We start from the raw sequence: 20990 nt of genomic DNA on the forward strand, positions 1-20990 counted from the left end.
TACTAGATCAGATGTGCTCAATCAGATGTAGGCCTACAATGCTATGTTTACAGATGCCAATTTCTAAATACAAGAAAAAGGAAAGAGGGAAAGGGGCAGGCCTAGGCCACCAGATTGACTAGAAATGGCCGAGAATGGAGGGATAATGGATACTATATCAGACTGCAAACATTGAACTGCAATTTGGTTCATGTTTGGTTATTTCCTCTTATATCTACCCATTATTTATGAATTGTTCACAACATTATGCAGAATGGATTCACAATGAGTGTTGCTTCAAATGGTCTAGCTGATATCATAGAATTATTTGAGTTGGAATTGCAATGCGTTGATACAGTGATCCCATTATGGGTTTTTTTTAGTAGTAGGCTATATTTTTCTTTCCCATCAGAATGGGCAAACACTGTTCTGGTGAAAGCACTGGTGCGCATTGCTTGCATTATTTCTGACATTTAAAAAAATAATGCACTGGTCATAGCAATCAGAGGGAGAAAACTAGTTGTTGATTATTTTGTATGTTTTTCACTATTCATCCTGTAGTCTACCTCTTGTGTTCTACCGTTTTGAAAACCTATGGCTACCGGTACTTTTTTGCTTCTCGATGTGCGGTGCCAGGCACACGCTTACCATTGATTTAAAAAACGTCCCCGATTCATACACGCACTCGTGTTCTCTCCTACAAGCGGACACGACACAGTCACAGACATACGTCTATCGTTTAACAAAAGTAACACACTTTCCCAAGCTTGTCTCGCAACTTTCCACTCGAATCAAGACAAACCACCCACCCATCAGTCCTGAGTGCGCAGTGCGCAAATAACTGAACTGAGACGTTTAGCCACTCAAAAACAAGCACACACACAACTGTTGCTGCACACTACTCCAGTTAGCAAAAATAGCATCACACAGTAGCCTACAACAACCCTTGAAAGTGAAAGAAACACCGAAACGGCATTTATTGACCATGAGCCCACCCATCAGAACACTGTTTCCCAGAGCAAGACGTGGCATAAAATATTGGCTCTGCCAGGGATATCCTCCGTGACCCCTGTAAAATGCAACCCATTTTTAACTTATTTCTTAAATATATATCGGCAACAACAAAGTTAATATGCTATGATTACAAATGAGACTGTACATTATCCGTTGTCAGAAAGACAACTAGAGCTAGTTCTACACGTAGCCAGTCAAACGCGCTAAACTTTGAGGATGAAAGGCATGGTATTACGCATGGCATATCCTAGCTAGCTGCCAATGATAGCCGTCCCATTAGAGCTATGAATAATGTTAGTAAAAGTCACAATGCCTAGGCAACCCCCTCATGAAAAGGACATCATGCGCAGTCGAAGTAAACTATTCATTTTTTTCTAACTATCCGCCACGGCAGGTGCAATGATAATGGAAACATACGTGTCCTACCTTCTTCAAGCTATGCATTCCATGCATATGCATTATTAGCCCATATTGGAATATCAGTCCAACTCATTTAATGATTGTCATTTCATGGCACTTTAAACATAGTATTACACTTATTTTCTTTTCTGCCATCAGCAACAATGTTGGCTATTTGTTTTTTTAATCTCTCGCGCTGCGCCGCAACCGAATTGCTGACCGCTCGTGTACTTTTTTTTTTTTTGGAACACGGAAAAACAGGGGATGGCTCAAACCTACTGAGTGAATCTGTTGTATGACACCAGCGGTGGTGGCGTGTACCGGTATGACTAAATCCGTACACCAAACACACCTCTCCTTCCCTTCTCATGACCAGGAGTGCTCTCGATTTGAGTTCAGTTGGAAAGTAAAAATTGTGAATTAATTGACATGAATTATAAAGACGGAAATCCGTCCAAACGAAAATCCAGTTGACGGAAATCCGTCATAGCGACGGAAAACTTTAATCCCTGCAATTGGTACGTGTTTGACGAGCAATAAGGTCCTTCATGGAATGTTGTGCTTTTTACATAACAACACAACATGGCTGTAGCCCCATAATGCATACTGTTCCACTAGTGGAATGCTGTAATAGTCATCGAAAAGTTAACTACCATAGTACTTGCCTGGTTAACACCAGACCTAATCACAAGTGTCTTTCAGATCGAAACGATTGTGTAGAACTAAAGGCAGTATGGGAGTTCCCAGGCTACCATAGTACTACACTACTATGACATAACACAGGGCCTTTAGTAATGCACTACGACTTGGTCATTGCCATTCTCGTAACAGCAAATTTATAACGTTGTGACTATATAACGGGTTAAAGCTGACGTTGTCCATGGCCAGTCACCAATGTTTGAGGTCAAGTAGGTGAAATCATCAGTGTCCTCTGTCTACACAGTCAGTGCAACCACTGGGCCACAATAAGACTCACGGCTGGTTGACCTGATTCCTGACACCCTGAGGTGAACTCATGGGCGTTGCTATATGGTAAACGCCCACACCACCAGCCAGCGTAGGAAGCTCACAGGAAGTGTTACGTAGCGAAAGAAAATGCACCTGTTCCACACAGGAGAGATCTACACCACATCCATGCCATGACAAAATGGGCTCAAATGACTTTCATATACAAAGAACAGCTGAATGGCCCGTTTCAGTACATTGCTAAAGGGGGGTGATGACAAAAACCTGACACACCACAGAGCACAAAGGGTGCTCCGGCTGATGTCATCTGTGCTTATTATGGCCATGTGCTCGCTCATTGTGTGAAATGCAAACAGAGGACGCAGGGCACGAATATTTCCACTGGCGGACAAACACACACAAACAGAGAAAAGACAACAGACAAAGATGCAAAAACAAACTTGCTAACTTGCTTCCTCTGACAGCACAGAATGAATCACTAGCATACATTTCGGATCTCTCTCCAAACACACGCACACACGCACACACACTTCTAAGGACACGGAATAAATGATAAACAAATGTAGGGATGCACGATGTCAAAAATTTCGGCCGATACCGATATCCGATTATGATATTGCGGTTTTGGCCGATGACCGATATTAACCGATACCGATGTTTTTCTTTCTTTTAAAAAAAAAAAGAGATGACAATGATGCAAACAATCAGAATTTTTGAATGTCGTCTTATTTCCAAAAACACTTTTTAACTCCCTGTGATAATTAGATAAAAAAATAGAGACAAAATAGAAGACAAACAGTGAAAGTCATCGTCAAGTCCATTCTTTTAGAACCGTAACATATAAAAAAAAACATCTGCGTTAACATCGGCCCAGTTTTACCCATCAGACCGATGTCCGATGTGTTGAATATTGGCTGATATCGGCCGATACCGATACATCTGGCCGATACATCGTGCATCCCTAAACAAATGATAAAATATTACATTTTGAAAATGCGTCCTGTAAACACAACTGTCTCACAAAGTATTGGAGCCATGTATACGATCGCTGTGGATAGACACATTTGTCCACAACAGTGTGTGAAACCAACGAATGAAAAACAAAATGATGCAAAAAGAAAACAAACAATAGAACAAACAAACAAACAAAAACACCTGCCGAAACGGCACAGATATAACACCTAACACACTTTGACCCACATTTAAGGCTCCAACTCGACATAACACTGTTCAGAGATTCAAACCAGCTGGAAGGGGGCGTGAGAGGGAAGGGGAAGGTGGTCTCAAGCCTTGCCCCCAAGCCCTGACTCCTATATGCCCTCCGGTAGGGCTGAGCAATATATCAAACTTATATCGTGAAGTCAATATTGCTGTCAAACAATATGAAATTTCATAATATTGAGTTGAAACAATATTTTTGTCATTTGTCTATACTGCCAAAAGGCAGGCTAAGCACGCTACGCTAAGCACAATACATTCCCCTCCGGCTCAACCACTGCGAGCACAGAGCAGACTCGATGCCCAACACTCATGCAGGACACCACAGTGCGTTTCTCTATGGCCCTCCACTCACACTGCTGGAGGGAGGGAAGATTGTGAATTGTTTCGCACAATTATTTGTCTAAAAAAAACCCCGTGATATCAATACTAACTGAAATAATCGTGATATTGATTTTTCTCCTAATCGAGCAGCCCCACCCTCCTTACCTCCTCTGCCCTGTTTGTGGCCCTGACTTTCAGGGAGCGGCCCTGTGGCAAGAAGCGTCGACCCAACATCGCACCACATCGCCAGCATTCGCACTGGAAGTAGAGTGTGACTGAGCACTGTTTCTATCTGCGTTTGTGTGTGTGTGTGTGTGAGTGTGTGTGTGTGAGTATGTGTGTCAGTGAGAGAGTGACTATGTGCAGGGTGAGGGCTGACGTTCCCATGACACCAGCCAGCCAACAGTTTTGTAGAGGAAGTGAATTGAAGAAGTGTGTGTGTGTGTGTGTGTGTGTGTGTGTGTGTGTGTGTGTGTGTGTGTGTGTGTGTGTGTGTGTGTGTGTGTGTGTGTGTGTGTGTGTGTGTGTGTGTGTGTGTGGTTATTCTTGTCTTTAAAGAAACAGCAGAATTCCCCCAGAAGAAAAATGTTGAAGCTAACATCTAAAAAAAATCAGTACCCCTGTACCCCAATATCCCATACCTTCATACTTTCCTATTTGTGTTTTCTTAGCCAAATAAAGCACCATTTCTTCAAAATACAAAATGCCAAATGGAATAGAACACAGCATAGCAGAATAGAATGGAATAAAATAACAGAATACCGTAGAAAAATATAATATAAATATAATACACTGTAATAAAAAATAGAATTGCAAACTCAAAAACATAAACACACATTCTAATGCTATAACTAGGTCACCAGAGCCCTCTCTCACTCTCTCTCTCCATCAACGCTATCAGCACCCACTACCTCTCATCTAAACCCTGTACAGTGCGGTGCGGTGAGGTGAGGTGGGTGGTGGTGGTCTAATTTTGGAGGGCAAGGTGCGTGTCTTCAAGGTGGCAGTGGCAGAGTGCATCTGGGGCCGCAGTACGTATGTCAGAGTGGTTTGCATGCGTGCGCCAAGCAGCAACTTCCTGACGAGTTTCCTCCATTCTGCACTGCACTGAGCTGAGCTGCACCGCTCTACTCTGCACTGCTCTTCTCTCTCAGCTGCATACTATACAGACCTGTGCTAACTCAGTATCCCCCAAGTGAGTAGTGCACAACACTTTAGGATATGAACACAAAAACAAAGAAACACAAACACACAAAGAGAGATGGAGAGACAGAGAGAAAAAGAGACAGAGAGGCAAAGAGAGACAGAGAGACAAAGAGAGACAGAGAGACAGAGAGAGACAGAGAGAGACAAAGAGACAGAGAGACAGAGAGACAGAGAGAAAGAGAGACAGAGAGACAGAGAAAAAGAGAGACAGAGAAAAAGAGAGACAGAGAGACAGAGAGACAAAGAGAGACAGAGAGAGACAGAAAGACAAAGAGAGACAGAGAGAGACAGAGAGAGACAAAGAGACAGAGAGACAAAGAGAGACAGAGAGAGACAGAAAGACAAAGAGAGACAGAAAGACAAAGAGAGACAAAGAGAGATAGAGAGACACTTCCTATCCCGGGGCACAAGAGGAAATAAATAGTGAATTTTCCACAGAGCAGTTGCTGAGCCCTGGGGCTTGCCTTGACGCCAGTGAGGTTGTTGATACGGGTGCATGTGTTGATGGGGGCAATCAGGTCAGTGTATATAGGCCGGTGTGCGTCAGTGGAATGTGTTTAGTGATCCAGCACTCACCTTGCCCTTCTTGCTCATCTTGCTCTTGAGGTAGCTGAACGTTCGGCTAACCTTGGTGCCCTGCCTCCCCTCCCCATCAGTCCTGAGAGGGCCCGGGTCCTCCTCGGAAATACTGTGAGAGAGAGAGAGAGAGAGAGAGAGAGAGAGAGAGAGAGAGAGAGAGAGAGAGAGAGAGAGAGTGAGAGAGAGAGAGAGAGAGAGAGAGAGAGAGAGAGAGAGAGAGAGAGAGAGAGAGAGAGTAAACAATACGTTCCCTGGCGTTTACTTCCACTTTCCCTCCCTTAAATTGACTTGTTAGTGACACCTTGTTTCATGGATATTGAGAATAGAATAGAATACAAGAGAGAGAGAGAGAGAGAGAGAGAGAGAGAGAGAGAGAGAGAGAGAGAGAGAGAGAGAGAGAGAGAGAGAGAGAGAGAGAGAGAGAGAGAGAGAGAGAGAGAGAGAGCACAAGACAAATGCAGTACAAAAAGAAAGAGTAACAAAAGAGGCAAAGAGAAAAGGGCCTGATTGCATATGAAATGTAATGGAGAATTTTGATGATTTTCAGCACTATAACAGCCAAGAGAAATCCCAGCAGAAGCATGCATATGAAAGCACTGGAGCTAACCTGTAGTCCAGAGATCCAGAGGCGCTGCTGAAAGACGCCAGACCTGAAGGGTATCAGAAAGACACACAGAAAATATTAGTAAACATCTTTGACAGACAATATGAAATGTAAAGAAAAAGTAATAGGGAGATCCCACAGAAGGGAACCAGATAGCTTTCAAATTCTCATTCCAAAACCAGAAGGTATTGTAATATGATGTCAATTGTTGGTTGGAAAAAAAAACAAAACAAAACAGATTTACTCAATGCTGGGTAAAGAGAAAATAGGAAGTCACACATTTCTCATATGATGTGATCCAAGTAGCAAAATGAGTCAGATAAGTAGTATCTTAAAAGGATCTAAAAAGAAATCGATAATTACAAAAATAGACAAACATCTATCTACCAGACAATTATGACTGTGGGATTAGTGGGTGGGCAGATGCTCAATATAGTGCACAAGTGGAAATCATCACAACCTGGCAAACATGAAATGAGTCAGGAGGCTACTGTTGTGGCAGACTCAAACACCTGGGCCAATCTGTTACCACTTGGTCTGGCACGCTGCTGTTGAAACCGAAACACGCCATTTCATCTTCACTCCACTTCCCTCCCACACCACCCACTCAGCCACCTACACGTCCTCTTCAACTAACCCACTCACTCATTCCCTCCACAGTCTTCAGGATCGTCAGTAAGAGTGAAGTGGTGTGTCAAAGAGGAGAGGAGAGATGGGGGGGGGGGTATTAAACCTTCCAGCCAGCTGCAAGGACTAAAAGAAGCCTTTGAAAGGTGTTTATGTGGAACCCGGGGTGACTGAGAGGGGACCGGCGAAAGGGGCCTGCTTGGCTCTGCTCTGGAGACCAAAGAGTGAAGATGGAGATGAAAATGTTTGGAGAAGGACCGCTAATGCACACCATCCTCGACCACTGAGGCACATGGAGGAATGGAGGGGTGGGGTGTAGACTGATGGGTGTCAATAGTAGACTGGCTGTTGCACCAAATTTTCAGACAGATTTTTGTCGGACTTATCTGCCATACCACTAGCCTAGAAATCTAGATGCCCCTAGAGGCCGCAAATTGAATTTGCTGTCAGCTTTCAGCTGTATGGGTTTAGCTCGCTAGGCTACCATACCACAGTAGTAACTAATTGGACCACTGACACCAATGACATGTCCTTGTTGTTTGTTTTTCACTAGCTACAGCTTTAAGGAACTTGGAACAGGCAGGTTACCCTGACCACTGTAACTTGAAAGTGAAAGTCTCCTCTAGGATATGATGTGTGACTTAGCTTACGACTTTAAGCAAGTGGCCACAAGGTGACCATTTCTTTTACCGGAATGAAGGCCTCATGCACCAACGTAGATAGGGAACAATTAGTGGTCAGGAAATGAAATAAGCTTTTTTAAAAGTGTCTTCTTTGAGAGCTTTAGACTGCACATTTATCTGTATGCTGGTGTTTTGGGTTGTAGGTTTTGAAACAAAACTCAGCCGGGCACTAAACTAAAAAGGTTCGTTAACCTTCGTGTTGCCAATCTTACTGACAGATGGATAGAACAGGATGGTCAGTTCAAGGGCATTGATTTCCAATCAAGAAGGACTGAAAGCCATTTCTCCTCTGTTTTCACCAGAGACACGAGTCTGTTCAGGCTGTGCCAGGTCAGAGAAAAATGGCTCTATTCTTTCAGCACAAAAAAACTGTAGTCCCATATATGAGCTCCAGAAGGGAAAACATTTGTCCATAGCAAGAGTGTCATTGTTTCACCAATGTGCCCGCACTCATGTGCAGACCATTAACAGAAATCTCATGCAATTACAGTAAACTCAAAGCAGGCATTTGCAGCTGGACACGGTGCTCGTGTTTTGACTGCATTCATGAATGAGATGCTGAAATCTTACATTCATGAATGAACAATTGATTATTACACTCATGATTACACACATGTATTGCAATTCAGCCTTTGATCAGATTGGTGAGGTACTTACAAAGGTAGACCAAGTCTGATCAGGCACAAGGCATTTGTCACAAGCAGTCAGTAAGTGCATTGTGTTGTGTTGTGTTGAGTCGAGTTTTGTGTACACACAAGAGTCCGAAGTGATTTCAAAATGACAGGGCGATACACACACCAAACAGTGCAGTAGGCTGGCACACACGAAGGGAAGAGGAGGTAAGTGCAGGAAGAGTGTGCCAAGGTCTCAGAATGGCAGTCACTAACACACAGTGGCAATTTCCGCGAGAAAGAAGGTGGGCTCTCACTCAGGCATTAAAAGGAAGTCGTTTAGAGTCGTCTCCTACAGCACACGGTGACATCAGTAAAAGGGTGCATCAAATGCCCCTTGGAAATGAAAACTTTGCAAAATCCCACCCCGCTCTTGCAGTATTATTTTTTTGCACTACCATAACGTCCATACACATTTCTAGCAAATTCGATTCATGTTGAAGGGTGCCACAATAGACTTGACATTTTGAATAGCGGTGAATGGGCATTTTTCTTGCAAAATCAGTGCAAAGTTTGTTTTGAGTATTTTTTGATCAATACTTGTTCTGAAAGTCAGTTGGAAGAATGCTCCAGTTGCCTGTCCACTTCCCTAGGAAATCAAGCACCCAAAAATGATAGAAGGGGCTACAATAGGGGCTAAAACAAAATTTCAATTCTGGGAATGTGGAAAGGCAACAAAATCATTCACCTAACTAGTTATCAAAATAGGCTAAAACATTTTCATATACATTTTCACCGATTTTGCTAAAAAGGCCCATTTACTGCCATTCAGAATTTCAAGCCGATTGCGCCACCCTTTAATATTGATCACATTTGCAAAGAATTCACAAGGAATTTATGTTGGTACCAAGCAGTGGTGGACAGTAACGAAGTAAATGTAATTCGTTACTGTACTTAAGTAACATTTTCATACTTTCATACTTTACTCAAGTATTTTTATTTGGTAAGACTTTATACTTTTACTTCACTACATTTCAAAGCGAAATTTAGTACTTTCACTTCGTTACATTTACAGAAACACTCGTTCCTTACTCGTTCCTTTTTTAGGCGATACACGGCAGGTGAATTAATTAATTCTAAATTGAATGCCCTGGTCAAATGAAATAATTCTGAGATTTCACGCTGGTGTGAAGAAAGTGAAACTGAATCCGATTGACAGACTCGGAGATTCGTCATTGTGATTGGTTGTAATGTGTCACGTGACAACAAGCTCTTCTGTTATTATTTTTTAGAAGGGAAACAAGCAGAGCCAGACCACTGATATGTCCACTATTGCGACTTGTGAGACGAATTTAAATTAGAAGAAACGGTACTTAGCCTACTAGTAACATGCGGAAAGCACAACAAAACAATAAAGGAGACGACAACAGAACGTTGTTAGAGTGTATTAATCTGCACGTCGTATTCGTTGTGTGAGGGGGGAGAGGTTTAGCTCGCAGGCTGCACTCGCCTGACACTGGCATTTGTGAAATAGGCTTCGCGTTTGAACTGAATAATTAGCGAATTGATACTTATTTAATGTACTGCTTATTTGACTTACTGTGCTATATCTGTGTTGTGGCTTATAATAGAGTCACATAATTGCCGCTTTTGTAGCGTGTTGGTTTCTTGAGTCAAGTAGGCTACACAGGATGCCTATACATGCTGCTTATTCCAAACCATCCAGGCGCACAACTCCGTGATAGCCTTCTTTCCCCTCAATACATTGCAGTATTTTTTGAAGTACCGGTAGGTAGTTGGGGATATAAATTACTTGTCTAATAGACTCCCCTGTTAACAAAAAAATGATTTGCTTCAACATTATGGAAAAAAGGCTTGTGTAAAGGGTTTGTATACATGAGGATTGCCTTGGCCACCACATGTTGCAAAGTGAGGCTGCATGCAACATGTATCCTTTCCCTAAAGTCAAGTCAGTAGGCTACAGTGGATATGAAAAGCACTGGCAATACCACCAAAGTGAGGTTGTAAAAAACAACAGTAACAAAGTAAAAAAAAAAGTGGACTTTGGCTAAATATTGGCCCAGTGATGTGCACAGGCACAAAAGGCTTTTTCATGATCAGACAGATAAGTGTTCCAATGAAGTTGTATCAAGTAGGCTATTGCAAATCATTGGCATCTTGCAAATAGAGACCATGACAAGTAGCCTATATGAAGATATTCCTATCTTTAAAGGTAGCTTACAGTAGAATTGCAAGAGGTCTGTTTGTCCATACATAGGCCTAAGCCAACCTTAACATAATAACATTATTATTATTATTATTATTATTATTATTATTATTATTATTATTATTATTATTATTATTATAATAAAAAATAATAATAATAATAATAATAAGAAGAAGAGGTCTACCAAAACCATAATTATAACAAAAATTAGACATAAAGTACTTTATAGGCTACTGTAACTCCTTGCTGTCACAAATAAGTAGGCCTACCATGGACTGTAGGCCTACGGCTGGGGGGTATTGTAGTTGTTCTAATGAGCATATAATACATTTCAGCCAAATCATTCTTAATACTAATGGCCCTTTCATGTGTTATTTTGGGCATGTTAGGGTCAGTATTAAATGTTTAGAGAGGTAAAAATGAACTTCTGATGCTATAACATCCATGGACTTACTCCACAGTGTTTCTGAGGCCTGTTATGTCCTAGTTCTAACATGTTGGTATAGCCTATACAAATCAGAGGATAGTTAATTAGATATGACCAAACTAGGCCTACAACACTTAAATATTAAAATTGCACCAAAGGCTTCATTTTTACGTTTTTACTTTTTACTTTTAATACTTAAGTATTTTCGATGGCAGATACTTTTGTACTTCTACTCAAGTAAAAAAGTGAAGTGAACACTTTTACTTTTACTTGAGTAGTTTTCAATGCAAGGTAACTGTACTTTTACTCAAGTACATAACTGGTGTACTTCGTCCACCACTGGTACCAAGGAAGAATACTGCAAAGAGCAGAGCGGGGTTTTCAAACGTTGGGGCATTTGACGCATCCTTGTCAGTAAGAATGGCTCAGGTGGGGTGGTGGTAACCACTGCAGATCTACAGGGGAGGGGGGTCACACAGATGTAGCAGGGGGTAGGCAGGCGAGGGAGGGAGGCGAGTAGGGTGGGGCGGGGATACGCAGTCTCTACAGGGCCACTACTTACTGACTGCCTCCTCCTCATCGCTGGATGAAGAGCCAATAGAAAAGAACGTTTTAGATTTGGGGAGGAGCGGAGAGATGCTGAAGGAGAAGGAGATTCGCCTCTTGGGTCGCACTCGTCCCACCGCTGAGGATGGAGGGAGGAGGGAGGTGGGAGGAGGGAGGAGGAGGATGAGGGGGGAGTTGGAACCAAGGGTCAAAGGGCAAGAGAGAAAACCAGAGAATTAAACAGGAAGGAGGGAGAGAGGACCCCTTCACTCCATTAAGACAGACACTCATCGGCAGACACGCCAAGAAAGACACACTTGCACACACACACACTCACACACACACACTCGCGCACACACACACACACACACACACACTCGCACAAACACACACACACACACACACACACACACACACACACACACACACACACACACACACACACACACACACACACACACACACACACACACACACACACACACACACACACACACTTAGAAGACAGCTAAAGTGGTGATGTAAATAAATGGCACATACAGTATTTACACAAAATCTATACCAGCATATATCTATAAGAAGGTATAAGTTGTGTGAGGTAGATAGATCCACTTGGAAAAGCAGGTCCAGTACATGTGACATCTTTTGGCGTGTGTGATGTTTATGTGCGTATGTGTGTCAGAATACTATATATGAAGGAGTTAATACAAAACAGTGTCTTGAGTAAGGTGCATGTGGTGAACAGAACCCCACTGATACAGAAATCTAGCAACTACGTCACATCATATGCTGTGCTGTGTGTACGTTGTGTTTACATGTGTGCATACGTGCGCGCATGTGTTTCTTTTCTCGGACACATATGAAGAGGAAATCTAACACTCTGCGGTCCGGTTCTTGATTCTAATTGGTTGATAGCCGTGGTAAATCGGGCACAAACCCACACCATTCCAAATGAAGATTCTATGCGCATCTAAGTTAGACCTGGAGCATCTACGTTGGTAAGGATAATAAGTTGCAGTTGGGGAAGGGAGTGTGCAATAAGAGCACATCTTTGCACCATCTGTGGTTGGGGTATCAGTGTGATTGCAAAGACGTGTCATTCCTGCTGTGTTTATCGCACCTTGCTGAGTTTTTGTAGCGAAGTGTGTGTCTGGCAGCGTGACGAACGCACGCACGCCCAGTAGTGATTGCCGGGGTAACCAATCACTTCCTCAACTTGTCAACTGAACGACGCGGGGCAAATTAATAGTTAATAAAGCGTTTTAAAAGAAAATTGGTCAGCGATGAAGTGTAACAGCGTTAGATAAGCAATAAGTCAGTTGAGTCCGTGGGTTGTGCTCTATTTACCACGGCTAAGGGGATGTTTACGGCACTCTGCTTCGTGTCGTGCCCCACTCCCCTTACCCGTGGTAAATCGAGCACAACCTGCGGGCTCTCGTGGCTTATTGCTTAAGTTAAGAGTGCCTAGTTGGACCAGATGAATGTGTTAGATGCATTGCCCCATGAAGACCATGGGTGAGATGATAAGCTATAGGTGACGAACAGGATGTGAGGTAAAAGATGTGATGTCTTAGAGTGGAACAGTCACAGACATATTGACACACTGGCTTCCGGAAATAACCTTTAAGCGCTGCCATCTCGGAATAGCAATGAATGGGGACCAATTTACATCTGGCAATGAATGGGAAAGACTTTTTAAAGCAGTAAAGAGTGGTGATGTAATCCATCCGAGTTCTGAAATGTACTGATGTGATTCACAGCTTCCTCAGCAAGTGCTCATTCAATATGGCCGCCCTGGGCATGTTATCACTCGGGCGGCCAATGTGTTGTCTATACTCAGGGGAGATTGATATGTCATAGGCTGGAGTGTTCCATGTTGTGAGAGTGTGGGAGTGTTTTGGGTGTGGGTAAGGGCCTCACCGTCTAAATCTTTGGGACTGATGGCTACCAAGGAGCGAGACTTTGTCAGGCTTGGATGAGGAGGTCTGCCCAAGGATCTCAGCAGCCCTATCGATTTCTGAAAAAGAAAATCACACACACACACACACAGACACACAGACACACAGACACACACACACACACGCACACACACGCACACGCACACGCACACACACACACACAGACACACAGACACACAGACACACAGACACACACACACACACGCACACACACACAAGTTTTAATAGAATGTGAATATTACAGTAATTTATTACCCGAAAAGTGTATATTTTTCATAAAGCGTGTTTATCAGGGCTTGACAATGGCACCTGCCAACTGGCCAAGTACTGGTAAAACTTGCCTGCGGCTAACAAAAAGTCTCACACTTTGACAAATCACAGTAATTGCATCCATTATTTTTTTTATTTAAATGCAAGAAGATTACAAAGCAAAAACTCAGGCTGGCAGAAAGGATAAATGGATCGGGAAAGTCACTAGCCACAGTGGACGGTGAGCAGAAAAGTCAATGTCAAGCCCTGGTGTGTACTGTATGTGTGAATGTGAGTGTGCTACCTGACTGTCCAGACTGCTGCACTCCCCCATGTCTGACTCCTGCTCCTCCTCCGTCAGAGACACCAGCGAGCTGCCTCTGTCCGCCCGCACCGGCTCCCGTACGCGGACCGGCTCCGGCTGACTCACCGAGGCCGGAGAACCACCCGCCTCCTGCTCTGCAGACAGCCCCTCCAAACTGGAGCTGTGGAGCGGATAAAACATACAACACACACAGGCACACAGTCACACAAAGACACATATACTGTACAATGTATAGGAGCTATAGTAAATACAGGATACAATATACTACATATATATATTATATATACAAGAAATAGAAAATATAGTGAGGCTATTCATGAGCCTCTTGTTGCGATACTATAATGCATCTATTACCACAATATGGTTTATAAGTACCGTACAGTATAACATTTTCCTTGGTTCTCTTCCCAAAAGGCAAGCCTTTGGGTAAGCCCTCTGGCTGACCTTTCCAGTGTGTTGTATCAACTTCGTTTCATTCATGTTTGAGTTCTTCCCACAGCTAGTCAGTGCCCCTAAATTTCTCGGCTGACAAGTTCACTCTTTTCATGTGTACATAAATCCTCTACAGGGTTCACATCTCAGTTTGCCCCCTGGAAGGCTCAGTTGGAGTCAAAACCTGTCCCAATATTGGTAACACTTTATTTTAGGGATACATCTATTAGCACTAATACATACTGCACAATGTGCCTGTATAAGTAACTTATAAGGCATGTACAAAGCAAAATCATACATTTGTCATACATTTGGCATGTATTCGCAAATGTCTTGTTCATGCACAATAAGGGATTTATTACCAATTTAACCTTAGTAAGGACCAAGTAGGTCTTAGCGTTTGCTTAGTACATGCCTTACAAGTTACTTATGCAGGCATTAACATTGTATGTATTAGTGCTAATAGATGTATCCCTAAAATAAAGTTTTACAAAGATATTTTAAAAGGGCTTCTCCATCATCTTGGCATGCCTTTAATATGTAGACTTCCTTATTAGACTGCTAGGCATAAAGCTGGACTTACACTGTGCGACTTTTGCCCCGATTTGGCACTCGCTTTCTTGCTCAATCGCAGGTCAATCGTGAGTCTCGCATCGTACAGTGTACATGGGGTAACGACAAGCGATTTCGCCTCACCATCGTGCAATCGCAGGCTCGCAAGAAAATCAAAACGGTTTGAAATTCTGGTCGTGGCTCGTGCGTAAATCGCACAGTTAAAGCAGTGCTACGACCCGATTTGACACTTCACATGCACAAATGAATAGGGCCGTGCGATTCGCTGTTGAGCGCGACCTCATCTCCACCTCAGGTGCGCATATTCCCTCCTCTGCAGACCGGGGAAACATGCCTGTCGTGTTGTACGGTGGAAGCATTTCGCTCGCATCCGACTGTCGGCTCGTGTAGTGTGAGGACGTGAGTCGTGAGTTGTGAAATTTTAAACAGTGAAATTCCATCGTGCAGTGTGAGCAGAAGCTTAAGACCCACGAGTGAAAATATCGCACAGTGTATGCCCGGCTTAAGTTGTGCAAGAGACAATCAACATTTGCCTTTTAAAGGAACAGTCCACCCGTTTTTGATTTTCACATATTTGCAGTATTTCCCAGCATTATTCATGAATGTGCATATCATTTTTGTCTATGTGTTTCCATTGCCTAGTTTAACAGTATAGCCAAATTAAGCGTAGCAATGCAAGTCTATAGGGGCAAACAAAACATCATCAAATGTTCTTATAAAGTACTTTAAAATTAATGTAAAATTCAACAGAGTGCAAAACAGCTATTTTATCCTGTCCTGTGATCATTTGTGGCTTTATGCTAATGCCTCCATCCACTTCCAGTGATTATGCTAAGCTATGCTAATAATTCTGATCCAATAAATCTAAGTACTGAAAAAACTGAGAAGAAAATGATATGCACATTCATGAATAATGCTTGGAAATACTGCAAATATGTGAAAATCAAAAAAGGGTGGACTGTTCCTTTAACTCTCTACAGAGGTAATACGAATTTAAAAAAAGACGCAATAACATTTACAAACTGCAAGGACATTAGGCGCAAAGTGGGAGTTTTAAAAAGGGAAACCAGACCATCTAACATTAGGCGCAAAGTGGGAGTTTTAAAAAGGGAAACCAGACCATCTAAACTCTAAAGGGTAAACTGGCTCTAGTGCATTCAATATTGTTATCAAACACTGGTGCTTATTTTGCCAGCAATTTTTAAAGGGGAAAGCAATGGTGAGATATTAATAGCACATGACTCATCTTATGCCCTAAAGTGTTAACTACACACAAAACATGCACCAATAGCCACCACAACACGCCCCAACAAACCCCCGCACGCCCCCACTCAGAAAACACTAACACAGGAACAATCATGTCATGTCTACCAGATACACCACATGTGCTAACTCAGAGATGAAAGAAGCAGTTAAGCGGTGTTCAAAGGACAAGGACCTTGTGAACAGAAGCTGACACGTACACAGACATATTATACACTGTAAACACAAACATGTTCATGCGCCTGCACCTGCACACGCACAAACACAGCCAACCGTCTCTCCATAAACATACACACACAAAAAACAAATAAAGTGACAGCCTCACAATCTTGATACAAAAACAAAAGTCACCCATAAACTTATTACACCCACACCAAAACTAACACACAGACACACAGACACACAAATGCGCGCGNACATACACACACACACAAACAAATGCGCGCGCACANACACACACACAAACATATGCGCGCCCACACACACACACATACACATATGCACGCACGCACGCACGCACGCACGCACGCACGCACGCACGCACGCACGCACGCACGCACGCACGCACGCACGCACGCACGCACGCACGCACGCACGCACGCACGCACGCACACACACACACACACACACACACACACACACACACACACACACACACACACACACACACACACACACACACACACACACACACACACACACACACACACACACACACACAAAAAAGACAGACACCGACTCACCTGCAACTTAATGGTGTGGCCATGGCAAATGAGCTCCTAAGTGCATTAGGTGTGCTGTCTGACAGTCTGGGTCCCTGTTCTCTCTGATAGATGTGGTGTGTGTGAGAGACTAGAAAACAGTCTCTCGCAACTGACGTCAGTAACCTACAGGAAGTATGTGTGCGTCTCCCGTGGGTGTTTGTGTGTGAATGTGTGTGAGTATCTGAGGTCAAGCAGAGTTGGAATAAAGGTGAAGAAAGGCATTCTCACGAATACACATGTGCGTGCACACACACACACACACAAACTCACATGCACAGACACGCACGCACGTACGCACAGTACAGTACAGTTTCACACCCTGCTCTGTGTGACACTGACACTACATAGATAAACGACTGCAGAGAAGTCTTTGACTTCATGAACCTCAGTGTCCATGAAGAGTTTCATGAACCTTATCGTCAACGTATACACCACAAATTCCTGTGCAAGGAATTCAGGGCTTGACAGAATAAATCTCATCTCTCCATGTTCAGTGTCCTACCTTCTGTTTGTGATCTGCTCTGCAGGAGGAGGGCGAAAGATATCCGAAGGACACCAGCTGACACTAAACATAAGAAGAAGAAGAGGGGATGGAGAAGAGGATTGATTAGTGGATGTATGCATGTATAGAGAAATGGGTGGATGGATGGATGGATGGATGGATGGATGGATGGATGGATGGAGGGAAACAACTCGAAGATCGGGGAGAAACAGGTATTGAGTAGAGAGCGACAGAGAGAGGAAGGTTCTCGCAAGTTCCCACAATGGGCCGTCTTCACCTGCAGTCAGACACATGTGATCCAATGCGTTTAAAGCAAGAATAAGTTGCCTCGGGTGGCAGAGCCAAAAAACATACACACCACTGTTTTCTGTCTGAAACTGAGTTATTTCACATCACAGCCAGAAAGGCTAATTATGAAATCACTCAATTCATACTAATTAAAGCAATTAGTCCTACAAACAGGACACATATCTAGTCTATAACACTGGCTTAATAAAGGTAAAGACCAGAAGTAGAGACTGGAGTGCAGACCAAGTTTCTGGAGAGCCCTTACGCTTAAAGCGCACTGGAAAATCTCATTGCCAGCAGAGCAAAAGGGCAAAAAGGACATTCTCTCCCATTGTCACTGTAGAACAGCACAATGGAAAAGTTTTTTTTTAAAAGAGGAAAATGAGGGGAAGAGTAAGAGCAGCGGTTCCCAAATTTCTGGACACTGAGGTACTGCAGGGGGGTTGCAGAGGGAAGGGACTGTTGGCATAAAAACCTTGAATATATATCTGGGTCATTTCACGTGAAATCAGACACTTTGGGACCCGACCGACCCGGATTTCAATCATACTTGGTGTGCCTTTTCAGTAGCAAGGTAGCACCCCAGAACTGCATTGGTTTGAATCTGACACTAATATTAAGGGAGAAACAGACTAGGGAAGGTTCACATGTGAGGGTAGGACACTATACATTCAGCCTTGAATATATCAGTCAGTGTTAGTCACAAAAAGATGCCTGTGGTGTTGTTTGAAAGCTCTTTTCTGGCTCTACATATTACACAATCACCTTGGAATACAACTACCCTCAGAATATGAATTATGATAAATTGAAAAATTAAAAATTGAATATCTAAAAAACTCATATTTTAAAATGGCCAGTTCCTTGTCCAAACGTAGCCGGCAATGTCATGAGCAGCACCTAAAATGCTGGTGTTCGGTTTGTTATTCATTTCAGAGAGAATTTGACTCACAAATATGGCATCATACAGACCACTTACTAATAATATGGTAATACCATAGTAGCATCACATGACAAAACAAAAACAAAAACAAAAATTGGTCAGTGTCCATGGTCCCAGGTTTCAGAAACTAAGGCAGATGTCCATTTATACACACCAAAATGATGATATGTGAATGTTTGAACATTCCTTCTCTGTGTACCTGTGCCATCTTCCCTTTACCGTACTTTAAAGAGATAATCAATGGCTACACTCTCATTTTGTACTCTACCAGTGCATTTGAAGCAGCAGCTGTGTCTTTTGTAGATAATGTATAAGTACGTCCCGTTGCAGTTACAGGTTCCACTACCAGAAGCACATCCTGATGATTCATGACAAGTCTATCTGGTCTGAAGGGAAAAGTGAAGGATGGAGATGGCCCATGAGGATGCAGGAAGTTCAGTTTCACCTCTCCAGTGCTTGGCATACATTCCTCAGCACATGCTAGCCACCAGTTGCCATCATATACACTACAACATACCCTTTGATGCTTGAAAATGTAACACATTCCTTTACTGAGCTCACTCTTTCAACTCTGCCTTCTCTGAATGCTCAAAATGGCCTAACTTCCACTGTGTCCATTGACAATGGGCAGAAGCTGTGTAGTTTTTGAGTACCTGGAATAGTTCTTGCAGATTCAAACCCTTTTCAACAGGTTCTCAGCTTCATGATGGTACATCTCTCTGTTGTGGCAAACTGGCAATGGATGTTCTTGACATTATCCTTGACAAATTCAAACAGTTGGTATGGCGTTACAATTTAATTGTCAATAGGACGTTGCAGACTTGCTCGTGCAGCAAGCCATTTAACTGTCCCTCCAACGCCATCACATGGACCTTTGCCATGTGATGTGGCAAAAAAGTACCACTCTGCAGGTATGTGAAAATCTGCCTCGTGGTGGCACAAATTTGTTGTGTTTTTAAGGTTCTTATATTGTGCAGGAAGTCTGCAACGTTCTATTGAGAATCAAATTGTAACGCCATACCAACTGTTTGAATTTGTCAAGGATAATGTCAAGAACATCCATTGCCAGTTTGCCACAACAGAGATGTACCATCATGAAGCTGAGAACCTGTTGAAAAGCTTTGAATCTGCAAGAACTATTCCAGGTACTCAAAAACTACACAGCTTCTGCCCATTGTCAATGGACACAGTGGAAGTTAGGCCATTTTGAGCATTCAGAGAAGGCAGAGTTGAAAGAGTGAGCTCAGTAAAGGAATGTGTTACATTTTCAAGCATCAAAGGGTATGTTGTAGCTGTATATGATGGCAACTGGTGGCTAGCATGTGCTGAGGAATGTATGCCGAGCACTGGAGAGGTGAAACTGAACTTCCTGCATCCTCATGGCATGGGCCATCTCCATCCTTCACTTTTCCCTTCAGACCAGATACACTTGTCATGGATCATCAGGATGTGCTTCTGGTAGTGGAACCTGTAACTGCAACGAGACGTACTTATACATTATCTCCAAAAGACACAGCTGCTGCTTCAAATGCACTAGTAGAGTACAAAATGAGAGTGTAGCCATTGATTATGTCTTTAAAGTATGGTAAAGGGAAGATGGCACAGGTACACAGAGAAGGAATGTTCAAACATTCACATATCATCATTTGGTGTGTATAAATGGACATCTGAAACCTTTCTGAAACCTGGGACCATGGACACTGACCATTTTTGTTTTGTTTTTGTTTTGTCATGTGATGCTACTATGGTATTACCATATTATTAGTAAGTGGTCTGCATGACGCCATATTTGTGAGTCAAATTCTCTCTGAAATGAATAACAAACCGAACACCAGCATTTTAGGTGCTGCTCATGACATTGCCGGCTACCTTTGGACAAGGAACTGGCCATTTTAAAATATGAGTTTTTTAGATATTCAATTTTTAATTTTTCAATTTATCATAATTCATATTCTGAGAGTAGTTGTATTCCAAGGTGATTGTGTAATATGTAGAGCCAGAAAAGAGCTTTCAAACAACACCACAGGCATCTTTTTGTGACTAACACTGACTGATATATTCAAGGCTGAATGTATAGTGTCCTACCCTCACATGTGAACCTTTCCTAGTCTGTTTCTCCCTTAATATTAGTGTCAGATTCAAACCAATGCAGTTCTGGGGTGCTACCTTGCTACTGAAAAGGCACACCAAGTATGATCGAAATCCGGGTCGGTCGGGTCCCAAAGTGTCTGATTTCACGTGAAATGACCCATCTTTATCATATTTCCATGATAGAAATCAGATGGT

General features: G+C 42.8%; 1 protein-coding gene across 4 annotated transcripts in view; it reads right to left on the minus strand.

Moving 5' to 3' along the window:
* akap13 (A-kinase anchoring protein 13) overlaps nucleotides 1–20990 on the minus strand; it is a 151406-nt gene that overhangs the window by 32043 nt on the left and 98373 nt on the right. For 3 of the 4 annotated variants that reach the window (XM_063197419.1, XM_063197417.1, XM_063197416.1), the window contains 6 exons: nucleotides 17477–17539; nucleotides 13922–14102; nucleotides 13331–13427; nucleotides 11427–11549; nucleotides 6293–6335; nucleotides 5683–5794 (listed from right to left, as the gene is read on the minus strand). In XM_063197419.1, coding sequence (XP_063053489.1) covers nucleotides 5683–5794; nucleotides 6293–6335; nucleotides 11427–11549; nucleotides 13331–13427; nucleotides 13922–14102; nucleotides 17477–17539 — 619 coding nt within the window. The remainder of the gene's footprint in view (nucleotides 1–5682; nucleotides 5795–6292; nucleotides 6336–11426; nucleotides 11550–13330; nucleotides 13428–13921; nucleotides 14103–17476; nucleotides 17540–20990) is intronic. The other variant, XM_063197420.1, reaches the window with a different exon arrangement.

The sequence above is a fragment of the Engraulis encrasicolus genome, chromosome 4, assembly GCF_034702125.1.
Source record: "Engraulis encrasicolus isolate BLACKSEA-1 chromosome 4, IST_EnEncr_1.0, whole genome shotgun sequence".
In the NCBI taxonomy this organism is placed as follows: domain Eukaryota; kingdom Metazoa; phylum Chordata; class Actinopteri; order Clupeiformes; family Engraulidae; genus Engraulis; species Engraulis encrasicolus.